Raw genomic sequence first — 17,880 nt, 5'->3', positions numbered from 1 at the left:
TTGTGTACTTTCATTTAGATTTCTTTACATGAATTAAGGATGAGCAGGTTATTAATTAAGGATGAGCAAGTTATTATTGTATATATATATAAATATTTTATTAAAAAAAGGACTTTAAGCGACGGCATTTTCAAAAGGAACCGACGCAGTAGGATAAACTTTAAGTGACGGCATTCAGAAGAACAGCCGACGCTAAAAGCATCCACTATAAGCTACGCCCCTTTGACCAACCGACGCTATAAGCTTACCCTATAGTGTCGGTTGTCTGACCAGGTGACGCAAAAAGGTCAACTTTTTGCTACGGCTCTTTGACCGACCGACGCTGTAAGTTCACCCTTTAGCGTCGGCTGTTTGACTACCGAAGCAATAAAACAGCTTTTAGCGTCGGTTAATGGTTCTTTTGCGTCGGCACTGAACCGATGAAAATATACTTTAAGCGTCGCCTAATTTGACCGATGCAAAAGGATCACCCTTTAGCGTCGCGTGCATATACTACGCTGGAATGCCGACGCTAAAGGCCTAATTTGACCGATGCTAAAGGTCCATTTTGTATCGTTACTGTTGGTGACAAAAGTGCTTCAATGTCGATGAGATGGTGCTATCACTTACTGTGATTTTGAAATAATATATTATTGAATAATTCTCTTGCATGATTTAAGGTTTGTTTGGTATAATTGGTGCCATTTTTAATTTTATTTAATTGGCTTTAATAGTAGTAAATGATGTATTTAATTTTAGCTATATTAAATCTTTAGTTGACTTGCTTAATTTGTGCTAATTTTTGAATTTTATTTGACTTGTTTGATTGATGCTGATTTTTGAATTTTGTTTACCGAGTAATTGCTAATAAATATATTTTCTAAATGTTTTAAATTTATTAATTTTATTTGACCGTAATAAATTCATATTATGGTGAGATATTACATTAATTAGTGATCGACTCTTTTAAATTGAATTGATTGATGTCATAATTTTTTTATAAATGATTTAATTATTATTTGTGCCTTGATTGAGGCGAATTTGTACCATTCATGGGTGGCCATAAATGATGGCGTATATTTTGGCTTGTAAGAAGCAATCAAATATATTTAATTATTTTAGTGTTTAACCAAAGATCCTTCTTTGGTTAGACTTTATTCTAATTTTTCAACTTCAGAAATATAAACACACACTTCTACAATACTTAATTATTGGATATATTATCCTTTATAATTTTTAACTTATATAATATTGTATATGAACTTATCTTCTTCTTTTTGCGTGTGTTTTTTTGCAGGATCCTTGGGAGGTGTTAAATGGGTATTTTCCTATCAGACATTAAAGCATTATTATCTAAGCGTCCTGAGATATCTTTGCATGTCTTTCGGTTAGATGATAATCTATTTTGAATCAATGAAATTCCCGGTAGCGGGTTATTGTATCTCGAGATACAACTCATCTATGAGTATGTAGACCCTGACAAAAAAAAAAAAATATATTCTTGATAAAACAGGCAAGATCATTCATGTTTTTTCAAAGCCTGTGATGGTAAAGAACGCGTTTCATGCGGAAGTCGAAGCAATTAAATACATAATAGACTTAATTCTCAGTCATAAATTGCCAGGAGGGCAAGTAGCTATCTGCTCAAATTGCACAGAGGCAATTCGATTTTTCCGTAAGGTGCATCTATGAGCTTGTACTCGAAACATCAATCCACAATCATATTGTAATCACCATCATTCTCATAAACATTCCAGTTCACTCGAGTCACCTCCAGGCGATCAATGGAGAAAGACCCTTCGTTTTCCACCAATTCTTTCACTTCTCTAGGAGATGGAGTGTACTGAGGGATGTTAAACTCATCCAGTTTCTTCTCTTCTATCAGTCCCTGCACCATATTATGAAAGCATACATTAATTCATCTTAATTCCAAAAGTTGCTCTTAGCACTATGACATGAATTACTTGGTGACTAAATATCAGACTCCGTGCACAATATGCTAGAAGCATGGGAGTAGTATTGGAACCCGTTTGACTGAGTTCAAAACTGTGACTTATGTTATTAAAAATACGGTTTTAAGTCCGTTTCTGCCTATTTCTAACTTTAAGTTAGTTTTTGCCTTATTACACAAAACAAACATTTTCTAGTTTAAAGTCAAAAACGGTTTTAAGCCCTGGCCTTAAAGCCCACACAAACACAACCTGCTCCTAGCCTAGGATTTTATTGAGGTGATATTGCTATGGACAGAATTTAAATTAATATTTAGCCTGCAGTTTAATTTCTGCTCATGCCTAGATTAAATTATGTGTATAAGGAGTTGAGATTATATATACTTGTGAAACCATGTCCCTGAGAGCCATGGATAAAAGCTCCCATATATAACAACACTCTTTGCTTGATGGATCGTCACTCTTTCTCCCCAGAAACGTCAAAACCATGCAGCCTCCTGTAACGAGTTCCTCAGAGCGACAATTGAGAAATGCTGTGAAATCTGTTTGAAATTGTTGATGGTATGCCTTAAGCACACTTGGCGGGCTTGTACTCGCCATGTAGATATTCCCTTTGTTAGTCTCTTCCAATTCAGGAACCTGTTCTCGAGATTCAATTAGTCAGTGTTCCAATCCAATAACATAACTTAAAAGCAACAATCAAATAGTTCTTAATTTTGGTACCTGAGAAAGCCATTGAAGACTGTAGGAAGAATGGACGAAATGAAGAGTTTTCGAGAGAAACAGCCTCTCATAAAATGAGCCAGGGACACCAGTGAAGAAACAAGGTCCAAAGGCAGAGCCCATCTGTTCCTTCAATCTGTCTTGGAATTTTGGCAAGGCCCTGAAAATGGAGTTGAAATCGTTCCGTGGAAGATCATTCAAGTAGACCTGAAACTCTGGTGACTGAAAGCCGCCTTGTTTGTGGATCTTGTCCACGGTTTTCATGATCCCGGAAATGGCTAGTAGTGTGTTTGGTCCGGATGAACAGCCCAGGTCTGCGATGCATAGCTTTTCAGGGAAGGTGGAGTTGCAGTAAAGATCAATCACAGCTTCTTCCAGTATTGGCCTTGTCATGGATAACACTTTTTCCTGACCAAACATTATAAAGTTGACAAACTATTTACATATAAATATATAATAAACGACACACATGGCAGAGAGAGAGGGGAGGGAGAGGGACTGCGAGAGAGGGAGAGAGTGAGAGAGAGGGCGAGGGAGAGAGAGTAGAGGGAGAGGGGTGGAGAGAGAGGGAGAGGGAGGGGGAGGGGGAGAGAGACTGCGAGAGAGGGCAAGGGAGAGGGAGAGGGAGAGAGAGAGAGAGAGAGAGAGGGAGGGAGGGAGGGAGGGAGGGGGAGAGAGAGAGAGAGAGAGAGTTCATACTTGAACAAGGGAGTTGTTTGCATAACTAGCATCTCCTAATCCTCCATTCATGTGAAGCACGACGTTGATCACTTCCATCTTTTTTTTTTTTTTGCTTTCTGTTGCTAATAGATTTTCTTGTGAGTTGTAAAGACTTGATACGATGATGTCGCTCTATTTATAGAGTTAATGAACTGTTGGCCGGTGCTTAAAGAGTTTACCAAGCCTCTCCAGGTATACTCAAAATAGTTACTTAATTTTGTAGCAGTAACTACTCCCCGGTGATTTTACATGCCTCTTTTTATTTTTTACTAGTCAAATCAATTATATTTTAACTAAAATTTATATATTAAATAATTGAAAAAATATAAAAACTTATATCATTTGAAGGTGCACTTAGTCTGTTTTATGATATAACTTTCAGTTTTGTTATATAACAAATAAATATATTTTAATTTTTAGTCAAAAATTAGTTAAATTGACTTTTGAAAACGGAAATAGACATGTAATTTGATATGGAGAGAGTAACGAGTAATTAAAATAAGACAATCAAAATATTCAACAAATATTTTGTTGAAAAAAATAATAATTCATCATATGAAAATATTACAAAAAATTATTTGACAAATAAATTAATTTAGTGTATATATCTTTAACTTCAAATCCAAGACATTTTAAATCCAGTCGTACCACCTGCTCAAACAGGGGCTCCTACTAAAACACAACCGCCCGACACTGTTGAATCAAAATAAACAAAAGCTTGGAGCAAAACCAACCAAATATATTTGTTTATAAACCATGCACTATGCATACATGTTCAAGTTTTATTTATTCACATGCAACACATTTACTAGGCATACATGCATCAGTTTGCCTTTCATCAAGATGTCGTGCATTGAATTAAATCACTGACATCATCTCATATTGATGATTACTCTGTGCAACCAATGATATATACTCCTCGTCCTCGGTCATTTTTTATAGTATTCTATTTTGACTTTGTACAAATGATTCAAGGTATACTACATAAAAGTAACTTGAGGGTGATCATTCCAGATAGATACTCCCTCCGTTAATATGTATAAGGTTAGGGTGAAAAAGAAAGAAAAGTGAAGAAGTGATGGGACCCATTGAATATTGTGTGTAAGTTTTGAAATGTAAAGAATTGGATGAGACATTAAAAAGGAAAGTGTAAAGAAATGGGAGGGACGGAGGGAGTATCTTTTATGAATATAATATTACTTTATATAATTTATATATGAAAACATTCAAAAAAGAATTCACAAAAACTATTTTATGTAATAAATAATTGAATTGTCATGTAAAACGTGATAAACTAATATTTTATGACCTGAATTTAATAAAAAGTTATTATAAATTAAAAATTTTGAGAATTTTTTATTAAAAATTATTAAAGAATAGAGTGCATTAAGAATAATGTTAAGTATTCCGTAATAAATTTTTAATTAGATTTGTTATGAGATATCTTTATTATTGAAATACCCATATAATCAACTAATATTTGAAATGAATTTAATCTCAATTCAAAATCGCTAACATTCATCTTATATTAATTATTTCTATTTTTTGATCAATATACTCCATTATTGCTATCAGCTATTCATCGCAAGTTGATGGCATGGTGTACGGTTAAATTAATTCATCATCTTTTTGCTTTTAAAAACATGATTAGTTCAAAAATAAGGATTTATTTTTGAAAAAAAGAAGTTATGCAGTTTATTTGAAATCTTTTTAGTTATTTTTCTAAATATTGAACAAGATATACTTTCTTAAGATTTAGTTCCTAAAAAGAGTACAAAAATATATATATTTTTGTCTGAAAAAAAAACCTTTATACCACAAGGTTTGCATCTAAGTATTATGTGTCTGTCAATGTTCCATCATATTATTTATATTGGTGGTAATTGGTTTGATTTTAAGACTTTCATAAAATATAATTTTATAAATTAATATTTTGCATAAAAATTTATTATTTAAAAAATATTTTAAATAAATTGTGAAATTTTGTTTTATATACAATTATACCAATAATAAAAAATAAGTAAAATTGAGAAAGTCCTATTCACAGTAATTAAAAATCATAAAATATTAACTCTAATTAATATAATCGTACAAAGATCAGTATATATTTTGGTGTAAGGTTTCATCGTAAGTGGTCCAACCCCTGCAGCCAACATTAACACCACAATGAAGAAGAAGCTGTACTAAAATTTGACCACATAGTCGCCGGTAAATAAAAATCGCATATTATTAATTTAGTAATATAAGTGTACAAGGATATCAGTATATATTTTGGTGCAACGTTTCATCGCAAGTGGTCCAACCCGTATTCCGGCACAGACAACATTAACAACACAGTGTAGAAGTTGTACTAAAATTCATAGTCGCCGTGTGTTTGAGAACCTGTACTTGCATGGAGCTATTGCACGCGGATACAACACGTGATTTATGAACCGGCAATTATTGTTTATTTATACATTTTTAAAATATGTTAAGGAATTTTTTTTTTAACTAAAATTTAAAATTATAAAGTACCTAATTGTATGTCAGTTGTATGATTACAATAAGCACCACTCTTTGTTTCAGTTGTCCATTCGAGGACTTGTCCCGACGAAGAACTCATTAATTACCTTATAATTTTATTTTACAAAATCACATATAAAAGTGATAATATTAAGTGAAAAATTAAAAATTAAAATAAATATAGAGTAATTAATTTTGTAAACATCATCTTTCTGTGAGGGAGTTCTATGTACCCTCCTGTAAGAGAGTTCTATGTGATCGTACACTTGGAACTCACACACCCACCCATCCACGCTCTGTCACCATGATGTTCGAAGAACAAATCAATCATTTTCATTTTTCGGAACACATGTTTAAATACCAATCTCCAATTCCATTTCAGAAACTAGAATATTAAATCAAGAAAGGATAAAAGTTCGGAAAAGAAATTCTGTAGAAATTTTTAGGTTCCGCTTCGGAAAAAATCCATGAAAAATATCTAAATGTTTTTACTTGAGGATATTTTTTAGAAACTTTTCATGATTTTTCTAGAAAAACTATCGAGTACATTTTTAAATTTTTTTGAGAGATAATATTTCAACACCTTTGTGTAGAAATATTTTTGAAATGTTTTCTCGAGAAATATTCGGGAAAATTTTGCAAAAATAATTATTCATTTAAAGGTAGATTAAAAAAATATTTATTTCCTAAAAGAATTTTGATTAAAAATATTTTGAGAAAAACAATTTCTAAACATATATCTTCGATAAACATTTTCTCACTAAATTATACTTTTTCTTCATCTGGTGTCCAAATCCAATATATGAAAAATGGATCCAAACAGTGCATGAGGATAATTTTTATGATAAAATTCATTTATTCTGAAAAGTTCTATAAATATAATAAATATTCGAGAAAAACGTCCCAGACTTATTGCTTAAAATAAAGAAGTGGATTATAAGTGAAAAGTAGGGTTGAACTTATAAGTTATTAAAAATGTTTGGATACTCGTGACTTATTTTGTTATAGTAAGCTCCAAATCTAAAAAAAGCTAGGTTTCCTAACTTTTTATATTCCTAGAGAGCTCAACATAGAGGCCGATGCTCTAGCTAAAGGAGGCCTGCATAGAGCTTTATCAGCTTCATATTGGGAGTTATGATTATTACGCTAAAGATATGGACTAGGGGAAATCTTCTTGGATGGAGATTTAGATTGTAAGGTCATCTCAGCATGGTTCTGAATGAAATAGCGAGGAGGCGACTAGAGTGAACAAGCATGGATGGTAATACAGTGCTATATAGTTTATGTATTTGGGTGGTTAGTGGTGCTCATATATGAGCATCCATTTTCTGGGAACTAGTTTATCTTTATTCTCGGGCTCAAGTTGGTTGTAGAGTCTGCCTTGAGTCAGGGCCGGCTCAACACTAAGGCGAGCTAAGCGGTCGCTTAGGACCCCAACCCTAAAAAGGGGCTCAAAATTTGCTAATGTTTTACTGTATATATTAAGATAATAATATTAAATTTTTGTTTGTTAATATGAAAAAAATAAAATATCTAAAACAAATATGAATTATTGTATTTTAAAAAGATAATATATATAACATGAAATATTAATAAATATATATAAGATTAACTTACAAAATGAGAATTAAATGAATCAAATGATTTTAATTTTTTTTAGTGATATGTGTATTAAGTACTTACTAAATGTAATAAAATTTATTAGTTAAATATATAATACTTATTTTATTTTTCATAAGTTTTACATTATTATATATTATGTGTTTTCTATTTCTTGTGTTACAGTACTTTTTAATGTTTAATTAGTTTAAATGTTACATTAATATACAAATAAACCTAATAATAAATTAAAAAAACAACATATAAAATGGTATATAAATTTTGTGTAAAATAGAAATATAATTAATTATCATCTCATCATAAATAATTTTTGTGCATAATTCTATAATAATCTAAAATATACATTATTTTTAATAAAAATTATTTTTTATATATAGAAAAGGCCTCTTGTTAAACTTTGCTTAGGGCCTCAAATCTAGTTGAGCCGGCACTGCCTTGAGTCTGTTTGTACTTTTATTATTAATCAAGGTTTATCAAAAAAAAAATAATATTCAATTCAATTCAACATCAATCAATATTCAATATTTCAATTTATTCTTAATAGTTGCTAGTAGACCTGACAAACAGTTCGTGTCGTGTACTTTCGTGTTTTCGTGTACTGAACCCTAAATCCGAACCCAAATTGTTTCGGTTTCGTGTACCAGTTCTGGAACACGTACACGAACCGAATTATTTCGTGTCAACACGAACCGTACACGTTAAGTACACGAAAAATTTCGTGTACCTTCCGTGTACCACAAACAGTCCGGATGAAATGTACACGAAATGCACATTTGTACACGAAAGTACACAGATTTCACAATTAATCTATTATTTTTATATTTTTTCTGTGACAAACAATAGATTAGACATATAATAAATTCATAAAATAACATAAATGAAATAATAGAACTGAAATTGATTAAAGAATATATATAAATATGTATAATATATTTTTTAATTTATATTTATTTATTTAGTTCGTGTACTTTCGTGTCGTTCGTGTACTTATATCAAAAACCGAACCCGACACTAATAGTAACGTATCAAAAACCGAACCCGACACTAATAGTAACGTGTACTTTTCGTGTTCGTGTACTTTCGTGTTCGTGTACCGAATATTGAAAACCGAACCTAAACTTTTCGTGTCGTGTTTACGTGTCGTGTACCGAATTGTCTGGTCTAGTTGCTAGCACTAGCCTTTCTTTTTTACTGAAATCACCCTCCCTCTTTTTTAGCATTACACTATCTCTTTTGGGCATATCAGTATTTTCCTTTTTTCTGGATCTTCTGATAACCCATCGGATCTGACCCAGATATTTCCTATACAATTTTGTAGGTGCTTAGAGCAAGTCCAACACCATGCTAAGAGGTTCCCTAAAAATATTATAAAATAATATGTCTTAGCTAGTGATTTAGCACAAAATTTAGCACATGAGCTCCAATAGTACTCCCTATATCCATTCCCTATTATTATAATAATATTAAATTTAAACAACTGTCATCTATTTGGAGTGGAGGAAAGAGGGAAATGATGTGGAGGAGAGAGAGAAATGAATATTTTAATGATAAAAATAGTTTAAAAGTGGCTAGCATATTCTAAAAATAGTGAAGGGGATGCTTGTGCTAGTGATTTAGCACATCACTAGCATAATGTTGGAGTGCAATTTTATCCCATATTCCCTATTTTTGAATTTAAGACTTGATTTAGCACCTATTAGACTTGTTCTTACTATCGGGTCAGAGTGCTTCACTGGGTTTTGACCAGTCCTTTGCTGTTTCCTGGCATAACTGCTGGCGGAAATCATGGCGTGTATACACACACTCCTTTTCTTCTGGCGGAAAAACTCACAATTCAAAATTTGAGAATGATTGATAAACTAATCATTCATCGTCGCTGTAGGTGGTCGTGAGCACGTTCCGTTCGCGCAGTTGTCTCCTTCCTATGCTCGAAATTCTTCAAAACATCGATCTATCCGTGAAGATGCCAAAGATGTTTTTAGTCAATACAGGCAGAAAACAATGGTGAACAAGGAGATATGTTGCCTGATTTTGTTTTGCAGCAGACTTTAAAACCGGGTAATTGGATTGTGTGTTTATCGCCTTACAGTTTTTTCTCAGTTTCGTTAGATTTGTTCTTGATTGAGTAATTTTATTTTTGTTTTGAATTAAGTCATGTTATTCACACCTCCGAACGATATATAAAATTGTGCAAGATTTTGTGAAACTATGCCTGTTATTATGTTTAAATTTTAATATATCTTGATGTATTTGTGTTTTTGTGTGCAGAAAATTAAGAATCCAATCAACAAAGGAGGGTGGAAGACATTGTTTTTCAAATGGAGTCATGGGTATACAGATATGAGTATGTAAATTTGTACAAACGGAGGAGTCACGGGTATACAGATATAAGAATTGTTTTTCAGGCAAATCTGTATACTTCCGCCATCATCTAGGTAATGCCATCAGGAAATAAAACTCTTTTATTAGTTTATTTAGATTAAGAGATAAAGGTGCTCATTCCTCTCAAATCATTATTTTTTTTGCCCATGCCAGCGTGTTCAACTGAGGCCCATCAATACAAATTCTCTGGCTTTTCTCATTACCGGTAAGTATGTATGTTTATTCTTCGTATGATATGCAGTTAACTCTTTCATTACACATCTAACTCTGTAAGTTTTCCTTATTAATATTTTTTCATCCTGATCTCTTTGCTGCAGTTTGAGGACTGTACATTTGAATGGCTCTACTTACAAAGTTAGATGAAAGAGTTACAGGGTTCAAAAGAAATTGCAGATTTCAGACTCAGACATTGATAGTACATCATGTTATTAATAAATATTGATTTAAATGATGAAAATATATTATTGTGATTGTAACTTCAATCCAACTGGACTTTGGCTGATAAAATTCGACGGGTAATGAGAAAATCGCTATATTCTGCACAAAAGACATGCTATCATCCATATCTAGAACTTCTAATAACACACATTCAGAATCCGCTCTTTTTCTACAGGACACGAATACAAACTCCACGACTATTAGAATAGAGGGCCACCTGAGATTTGCCTATGCTATGACACCACGAATTCTAGCTTGAGCCATCCTCACGGCGAGTCTAATTAGGAGTATATAATAAAGGTATCTTCTTTGCGGACTTACTTTCACAGTATTTTTGATGCAATTGGTGTTCTAAATTCTACACATATAAAATCACTTATTGTCATAAAAACAGCGCAACTTTTCTTGGTCTTGCATTGTTATCTTTATCAGTTGTGTATAATTTGGCCTTGAGCTAAAAGAACTAACTTAAAAATGAATGCTGAAACTATTGGTTCTTATTTGGGTGAAAATAGTGATCCGAACACTATTCAGATTTCTACTGGACACCGTGGTATATTCCAGTTGTATTATGTTTGCTTTAGTGACACTTTAGAATGCTAAAGAAACCACCTCTGTATATTATGTAGGTTGATGCATACCAACACCTTTACATGATGTTTCTTTAAAAATTCAAAACAAAAACTCTAGTGATGAATATGCATACTCTGGTACCTGCATTCTTTAAGAAAAGTGATGAATATGCATACTCTGAAGTGATAAATATGCATACCTGCGTTATAGTCTATAATCGATAGCTTTGTACATTTGCTATATTTTAGGAGTATCGCTGCAAAGGCAAGAAAAATACTGTAAGGCCGTTCAATAATATTCTGTGGTTCTAACAGTTTCAGAATGAGAAAAGAAAATTCTGTAAAATAGGGGTACGCCATCCAGGTAAGTGTCTAATATAAAACACTCTCATGATGTTATTTAAATGCAAGTGTGCACAATTTGTTAACGCTTTTTGTCCTCTGTAGCTTGGTATCATAATGACTCAAGTACAAGACCGAGAAATTTGTTGAATTCTTTCAACAAAGTTGGTGATAACAATGTTTCAGGAAGCCAGTTTAGACCAGGTATGGTCAAGTACATCAACACATGAGATTTCAGCTATTTGTTAAATCTTTAAATTTATATATTGTTTGTGATTGTGTTTTTTCCTAATTATCCATATAAATTAATATAATTATGTATTGAATTATTGTATCATTTTTAATAGAAGATTAATTTTTAAAATAATAGTTATATTTTTGTTAAATATTTAAATTTATTTATTATTTGTGTTTGTATTTTTTCCTAATTTTCCATATAAATTAATATAATTATGTATTGAAATATTGTATCATTTTTAATAGAAGATTAATTTTTAAAATAATAGTTATATTTTTATAGATGGTTGTTAAGTAGACACTTTTATGGTGTCTTAATATTTTTATGTTATTATTTTTTTATTTTTATATTACATGTTTGATCGTCACTTCTCAGTCGATAAATCTCTAAAAATGTAACTCACTATGAGATATATGAATAACAGATTTTAAATTTCCATGCACCTCAATGCATAAACAAAATGCAGCTCATGCAGGTAATAGTCATAGCAGCAGCTTCGCATCGATGTCAGGAACTAAGGCCGGTCTGAGGAAAACCACCTTTCCAGATGCAGGAGACATGGGTTAGTACCTCTGTTGACAAATATTTTGGTCATTACCTCTTATGACTCTCTAATCTCTCTAATACCGATGTTCCTCATGTCCTGTTATGAACAGACAATGTTGCGGATGACGATACTAACACTGACTGAGGAAGAAGAAGGTTTGCAAGCTTTTAATCCCCTGCAATTCTGTGTTCCTTGCATGTGTCTTGGATTTTTGAAAGAAGTATATCACCTTCGAAATTTCACAGAGCCCAGACGCGGACAGTACACAGCCCATGACGAGGATGATACCAAAGGAGATCTGCCTGGTTTGCAAAAATTCAGTTATTACATGCTTCTGTGATTATTCAAAAAAAACTGGTAGAATGCACATACATCTTCTGCATACCTGCAATATTGTTTACAGATTTCTGGAAAGGCTACATGTACCTTGGTCCACCAACAAAACTTTGTTCTAAATGTAAGGCTGTCATGTGGAACGAGGAACGGAACAACAAATGTGCAAAACATAGCGATCCGTCTTTCTCAATCTGTTGTAGGAATGGTCAAGTAGAGCTGGAACCCGAAAAACAACCAACTAGTACAGAATAGGTCTTTAGCGTCGGTCAAATTAGACCTTTAGCGTCGGTGTTCCAGCGTAGTATATGAACGCGACACTAAAAGTATGTTCTTCTTGTGTCGGTTAAAAAGGCGACGCTTAAAGTCTGCTTTACCACGGTTAAACTGCGACACAAAAGACTTGTTAACCGACGCTAAAGGGTTGGTCTATAGCGTCGGGTCGTCAAATAACGACGCTATAGGCCAAGCCTATAGCGTCGGGTCGGTAGAATGCCGTTGCTTAAAGTTAGGTTAAAGGTTAGACCTATAGCGTCGGGTGGTCAAAATGCCGTAGCTTAAAGCCATACTTTTAGTGTCAGTTATATTTCACAATATGCCAACACTAAAAGATTTTTCTTTAAATTTATATATTATTCAGTTGCCGAGCATTATTGATATATACTATATATATTGTTAACCTGCACTTCCTTCAATATGGTAAAGAAATCTAACATGAAATTACCAAAATCAATAGTAGAAGGGAATAAACCTCTTTCTATTATAAAATGCAAAGATCAAAATCTATAAACACCAGCTTCACATTATAGCAAAATGTTGTACACAAAATCATATATCCTTGTTGAAGCTAAAGTAATGAAGTACATTAATTTAATGAAATACTAAATGCCAAAAGATAAAACTAATCTAAACGATATTGTTGGACCAGCTAGCAAACAAGTTCCGGAATCTGCGATGGAAGAGCATCCACTTTCACAAAAACCTGTAAATATCAAACAGAAAAGTAACACAAGTAATTAACCTTTGACAATTGAATTAATTAAACAAAAGTGAAGGCTAGCTAACAAATCCATTCCTTTCCTTTTCCCTTTTCTTTTTAGATACAGAGCTATTTTTTCTTCACTTCAAGAATGTTGCCATGTGTGGTAATAATAAACATATTTGAAGGCTAGCTAACAAATCCATTCCTTTCCCTTTCCCTTTTCCTACAAGATAGATGATGTCGAAACATATTTTAGCAAATAGTACATAATGGGCATAATAATATATCACAGTGGACATATTCAATATGTATAGCCAATTTAAAAACACTACAGTTCAGATACAAACCATTTTGCCTTGTAGGTACTTGATTGGCTTGCCTTGTACATTGAATTGTATATATACAGATACTTACTGGTGACACATCACCTAATCTCGGCTGCTAATGAAGTAAAAGAGTATAAATTATACTAATGTAGCAAAGATTAAGAAGTTGAGGTAAACCTGAATTCCTTTTGACAACTCCTGCTCTGCAGTTGCAGTGAGAAGTATGGAAGAAGTAATTTTTTGTCCTAAATACCGCAGTGGGTCAGAGTGGTCTATCTCTTGTAAACCCTGCCTTTTTTGGCTACTGGAACCGGATTTTACAGAAACTACAGTGGCTGAATTCTTCTTAGCTGCTCTTGCTCGTCTAGCTTTTCATTGTGGTTGATGCATGTTCATATGTATAGATATATCTAATCCGGTACTTAACCATATAACTGAAGACAAAGAAACCAAAAACAAAAAGCCGCAGATATGACTACATCATATTGTATTCTGGCCTGAAAATACCATCACATCAGATAGCTTTAGATCTCAAGTTCATTTTTTAGAATCTATTAATCTTATTACTAGTGGCAGACGTCGAACAGATACTGCTAGTTAAAAGAAACAGACACTGTTTGTAAAAGATAAGGATGTAATTATAGTTTTCTTCGCTTGCATTATAAAATTCTGCCCTTCGGCAGCAAAATATCATAGTTAATTACATCAGATTCCCCTTGATTTGACACTCAAACAAAGAGATGAGACAGAAAAAATAATAGCAGGCGGAAGGAGATAAAGGACTAAATTGATACTGCTACTTTTAAGTATAGATCACAATCCTGAAAATTTTACTTTAGCATAACACAAACCTAAAAGTGGACTAACTATACAGTAAGCCTCACTATTATCATAATGATGTATCCGAATGTCATAATCTTGGCAGTGTATGTATAATGCATAATCCAGGATTACATCTTCTAAAGGTATTTATAGACCTGGACTTACAAAACTGTCTATACTACTATTGTATTGCTACTATTGTATATATTATAGGTTGGTACTCGTAAACACAGACCCAAACATTAAGGAGGAATTATACAGAAACTTTTGAATAAGAAATAAATCATAAAGCCCAAGGGAGGAGCTGATTTTTAATCTGGATCAAAAACCAAGCCACTGCCTAATCAGCAGAGCGTCATGTGCTATTAATTTTTATCACACTTCAGACAAAAGGCATTGACCGATTGACTTCTATAATCATGACCATTAAATCAATGATCAAAACAAATCATTGAACACAATAATGTCATTGGTCTTTGAGTTTCTTATATAATTATAAAAAGCAATTGTGCATTTTTAACTACAGAGAGAAATTAACGGTCAGCAATTAAGACAAAAAAAACTATATACACCTTTATTTATTTTTCTTTCATTTAACTGGTTATGTAAAACGGATTGAATCTTAAACTGAAGCAATAGGAAGCATGTCCCTAGCGCAAAGAAGAGTAGCAGTGTCGCGAAGCGACCAATAGTCTGGCAACATTCATATAACATTCATATAATAGTCGTGTAGTAGGTGTACCTTGACGATGTTGTTACCCCAAAGAACACAGCCATGTCATTCAATATTAATCTTGCAAGTCTTTGAACCTCTGCGAAACTTTACTAGCTTCTTCCGGATCCTAAACTTTTTCCATTCTGAACAATCAATCGAACAGTTACTCGATATAGATGCATCTCTGACCTGAAGTGTTTACCATACTTTACAAGTAACTACTAATACGTATCCAGAAAATCAATTTTAGAAATCCAATTTACAAAAGATTATGGTGAACCTCAGGCTTCCTGGCCCCGCCTATGTCCATCAACAATGACTGCAAAAACAAATACTGCCGTTGCCCTCTGTTCTGGAAAAGCTTCCAAAGAATCAAGAAACCTGATAAAACATGTATGCCCACAATCCTTGACCAAATCAACCTGACAAGACTATCAAGAATGCAGTTAGTACATTTTCAAGATTTAGGTGTGATTAAAAACCAGGGTAGCATTTTAATGCGGGAAGCCTAACATGATACTTACCCCCAGGGCCTACTATCGAATTTCTGAAAGCCAATCAGGGTGCAAGAGATGCTCGTGATATAGACTAGGTGAAAATAAAGTTCATGAAACTGCATCAGAAAAATCTGCACTATTCTCTCTGTTCTATTACTAATATATGGTCACTGATTATACAGTGTCAGTCTATGTTCAATTATTTATATGATAAAGACCCTCTACTAGTTTCTTGCAGTATATCTATCGAGAAACAGCTGACTAAATTTGATGGTCGTGTACTAAACTTCGAACAAGTAGAACATGCATTTATTTCCAGTCTCTCCTTATATATTGTAACAGACATCATAAAAGGTATAAATAGCTAATATTCAATAGAAGCTACACAAATTTCCTTTCTGATATAACCAAATACTTAAAAGGTTGATAAAATATATAACTCTAACCTCTGTTTTTCCACAGCATACCAGGATGCAAGGACCTAACACCATGAGTTCCGTCAAAAGGTGCATGTTTTTTTCCATAGTTTTGACATGGCTAGTTTGCTCATTGAGAACCTTTTAGCACTTGAAGGCTCTGTCCAAACATGTCCTGTAATTCTGTAAAACCTGCATTTTCTGAGGGTAAACAAAAAAACAGGATTGCATGGGACCAATAAGATATTATCTCAAGTCCATAAAAAAGAAAAAAGCTTGAACCAAGCAAGTTTAGTGATATAGTCCAATTTGAAAGCATCTCAGAAATGACTGATTTATACAAAGACTAAAAGACGGTAGTAAAGTATAAACCTCCCAACTAACAAATCATGAGTATACAAATTTATACAAAGACTAAAAGACGGTAGTAAAGTATAAACCTCCCAACTAACAAATCATGAGTATACAAATACAAGATTAAAAATAATACTAATACACCAAATTTTGTGTGTGGCTCCGCCATTATAATGTACACAATTGGGAATGCTAGAAGCTGCAATTTTACTGGTGCCCATGTCAGTTCAGGCAGAATGGATTAGATAAAAGGACCATAATAAACTGAGGTCATTACTTGTAACAAAGTGCTATATTTAAAAAAAAATACAGATCAAACAGTTAGCAAATTAACATATTTGCAAAAGAACAGGGTCTAAAGAACATGATCATATAATCACAAATCACAAAATTAAAGCAACATAAATATAAAAGAACAGGGTCCTATAATACAATAATCATCTAAAACATAAATCTAGGAGGGTTCAGATTTAATGTATACATACCAGCAATTTAAGAAACCGCTATTTTGATGAAGAACCCTAGTTTTGCAGCAGACCCAATAAATTGATACAACCCAACAACTGAATGATCCTCCAGAGATGTTCCGATCGACTATTTGAGCAATGAATCGATGTAAAACCAGTGAATATCAGTATTCGCAGCAGACCCGGAGAAATCAAGATGAGATATTGAGAGATTGACAAAGAATCGAGAGATGAGGAGCAATAGAGAGATTGAGCAGACCCAAAAACCAGTGAATCGAGAAATTTCGTCGAGAGATTGAGAGAGATTTCCAGGCTCCAGCAAATTGATTTTCGTCGGGAGTGTATATAGTGTATTGATTTGTATTGCGTGAATTGGGAGGCTTTTGACAAGTGAACCCGATGGAGGGAGAGTCAGATTATAATTATACTTTTTAAAAACATTATCTATTAATTTACAGCGTCGGTGTTTAGCGAACCGTTGCAAGAAATATAACCTACAGTGTCGGTATTTAGTGAACCGTTGCAAAAAACATAACCTACAGCGTCGGTGTTTCCTGGACCGACGCAAAAAATATGTTTTAAGCGTCGGTTTAATTTTGACAGACGCCAAAAATGTGTTTTAAGCGTCGGTTAAATTTTGACCGACGTAAAAAGTATATTTTAGGCGTCGGTTGTTTAAAGAACCGACGCTATAAATCAAATAAATTAAGTTTATGCGTCGGTTGAGAATAGGACCGACACTAGAAGTAGTTTTAAGCGACGGTTTTCAGTATAACCGACGCAAAAGAACCGTTGCAAAAGGCATTTTCTGTACTAGTCCTCCTTATTTGGCAGAGCTCTTATCTGGTGGTGAGAAAACAACGCATTTTCTCAGCAATTTAGTATCAACATGCTTAAATATTATAGTTTTGCTGTAGTGTTATTATTTTCACCATTAATGTTTGGTGCAGAAATAT

At 33.2% G+C, this 17,880-nt stretch overlaps 1 protein-coding gene and 1 long non-coding RNA gene across 2 annotated transcripts; one reads left to right on the top strand and one right to left on the bottom strand.

Moving 5' to 3' along the window:
• Positions 1–1,636: 1,636 nt before the first annotated feature.
• LOC108195310 (S-adenosyl-L-methionine:benzoic acid/salicylic acid carboxyl methyltransferase 3) lies at positions 1,637–3,463 on the bottom strand. Its single transcript, XM_017362267.2, has 4 exons — positions 3,351–3,463; positions 2,652–3,059; positions 2,313–2,567; positions 1,637–1,867 (listed from the first exon to the last, which is right to left on the bottom strand). Exons 1-4 carry the CDS (start codon positions 3,426–3,428, stop codon positions 1,688–1,690), a joined length of 921 nt encoding a protein of 306 aa, XP_017217756.1. The 5' UTR covers positions 3,429–3,463; the 3' UTR covers positions 1,637–1,687.
• Positions 3,464–10,297: 6,834 nt separating this feature from the next.
• On the top strand, positions 10,298–11,433 carry LOC135147650 (uncharacterized). The gene is made up of 3 exons (XR_010285337.1): positions 10,298–10,613; positions 11,135–11,249; positions 11,333–11,433. It is a non-coding gene; the product is annotated as an uncharacterized LOC135147650 (long non-coding RNA).
• The last annotated feature ends 6,447 nt before the right edge of the window (positions 11,434–17,880 follow it).

This window comes from Daucus carota, chromosome 7, assembly GCF_001625215.2.
Source record: "Daucus carota subsp. sativus chromosome 7, DH1 v3.0, whole genome shotgun sequence".
Taxonomy (NCBI): domain Eukaryota; kingdom Viridiplantae; phylum Streptophyta; class Magnoliopsida; order Apiales; family Apiaceae; genus Daucus; species Daucus carota.
Note: the sequence above shows the minus strand (reverse complement) of the source record. Positions and strands in the feature narration are given on the sequence as shown.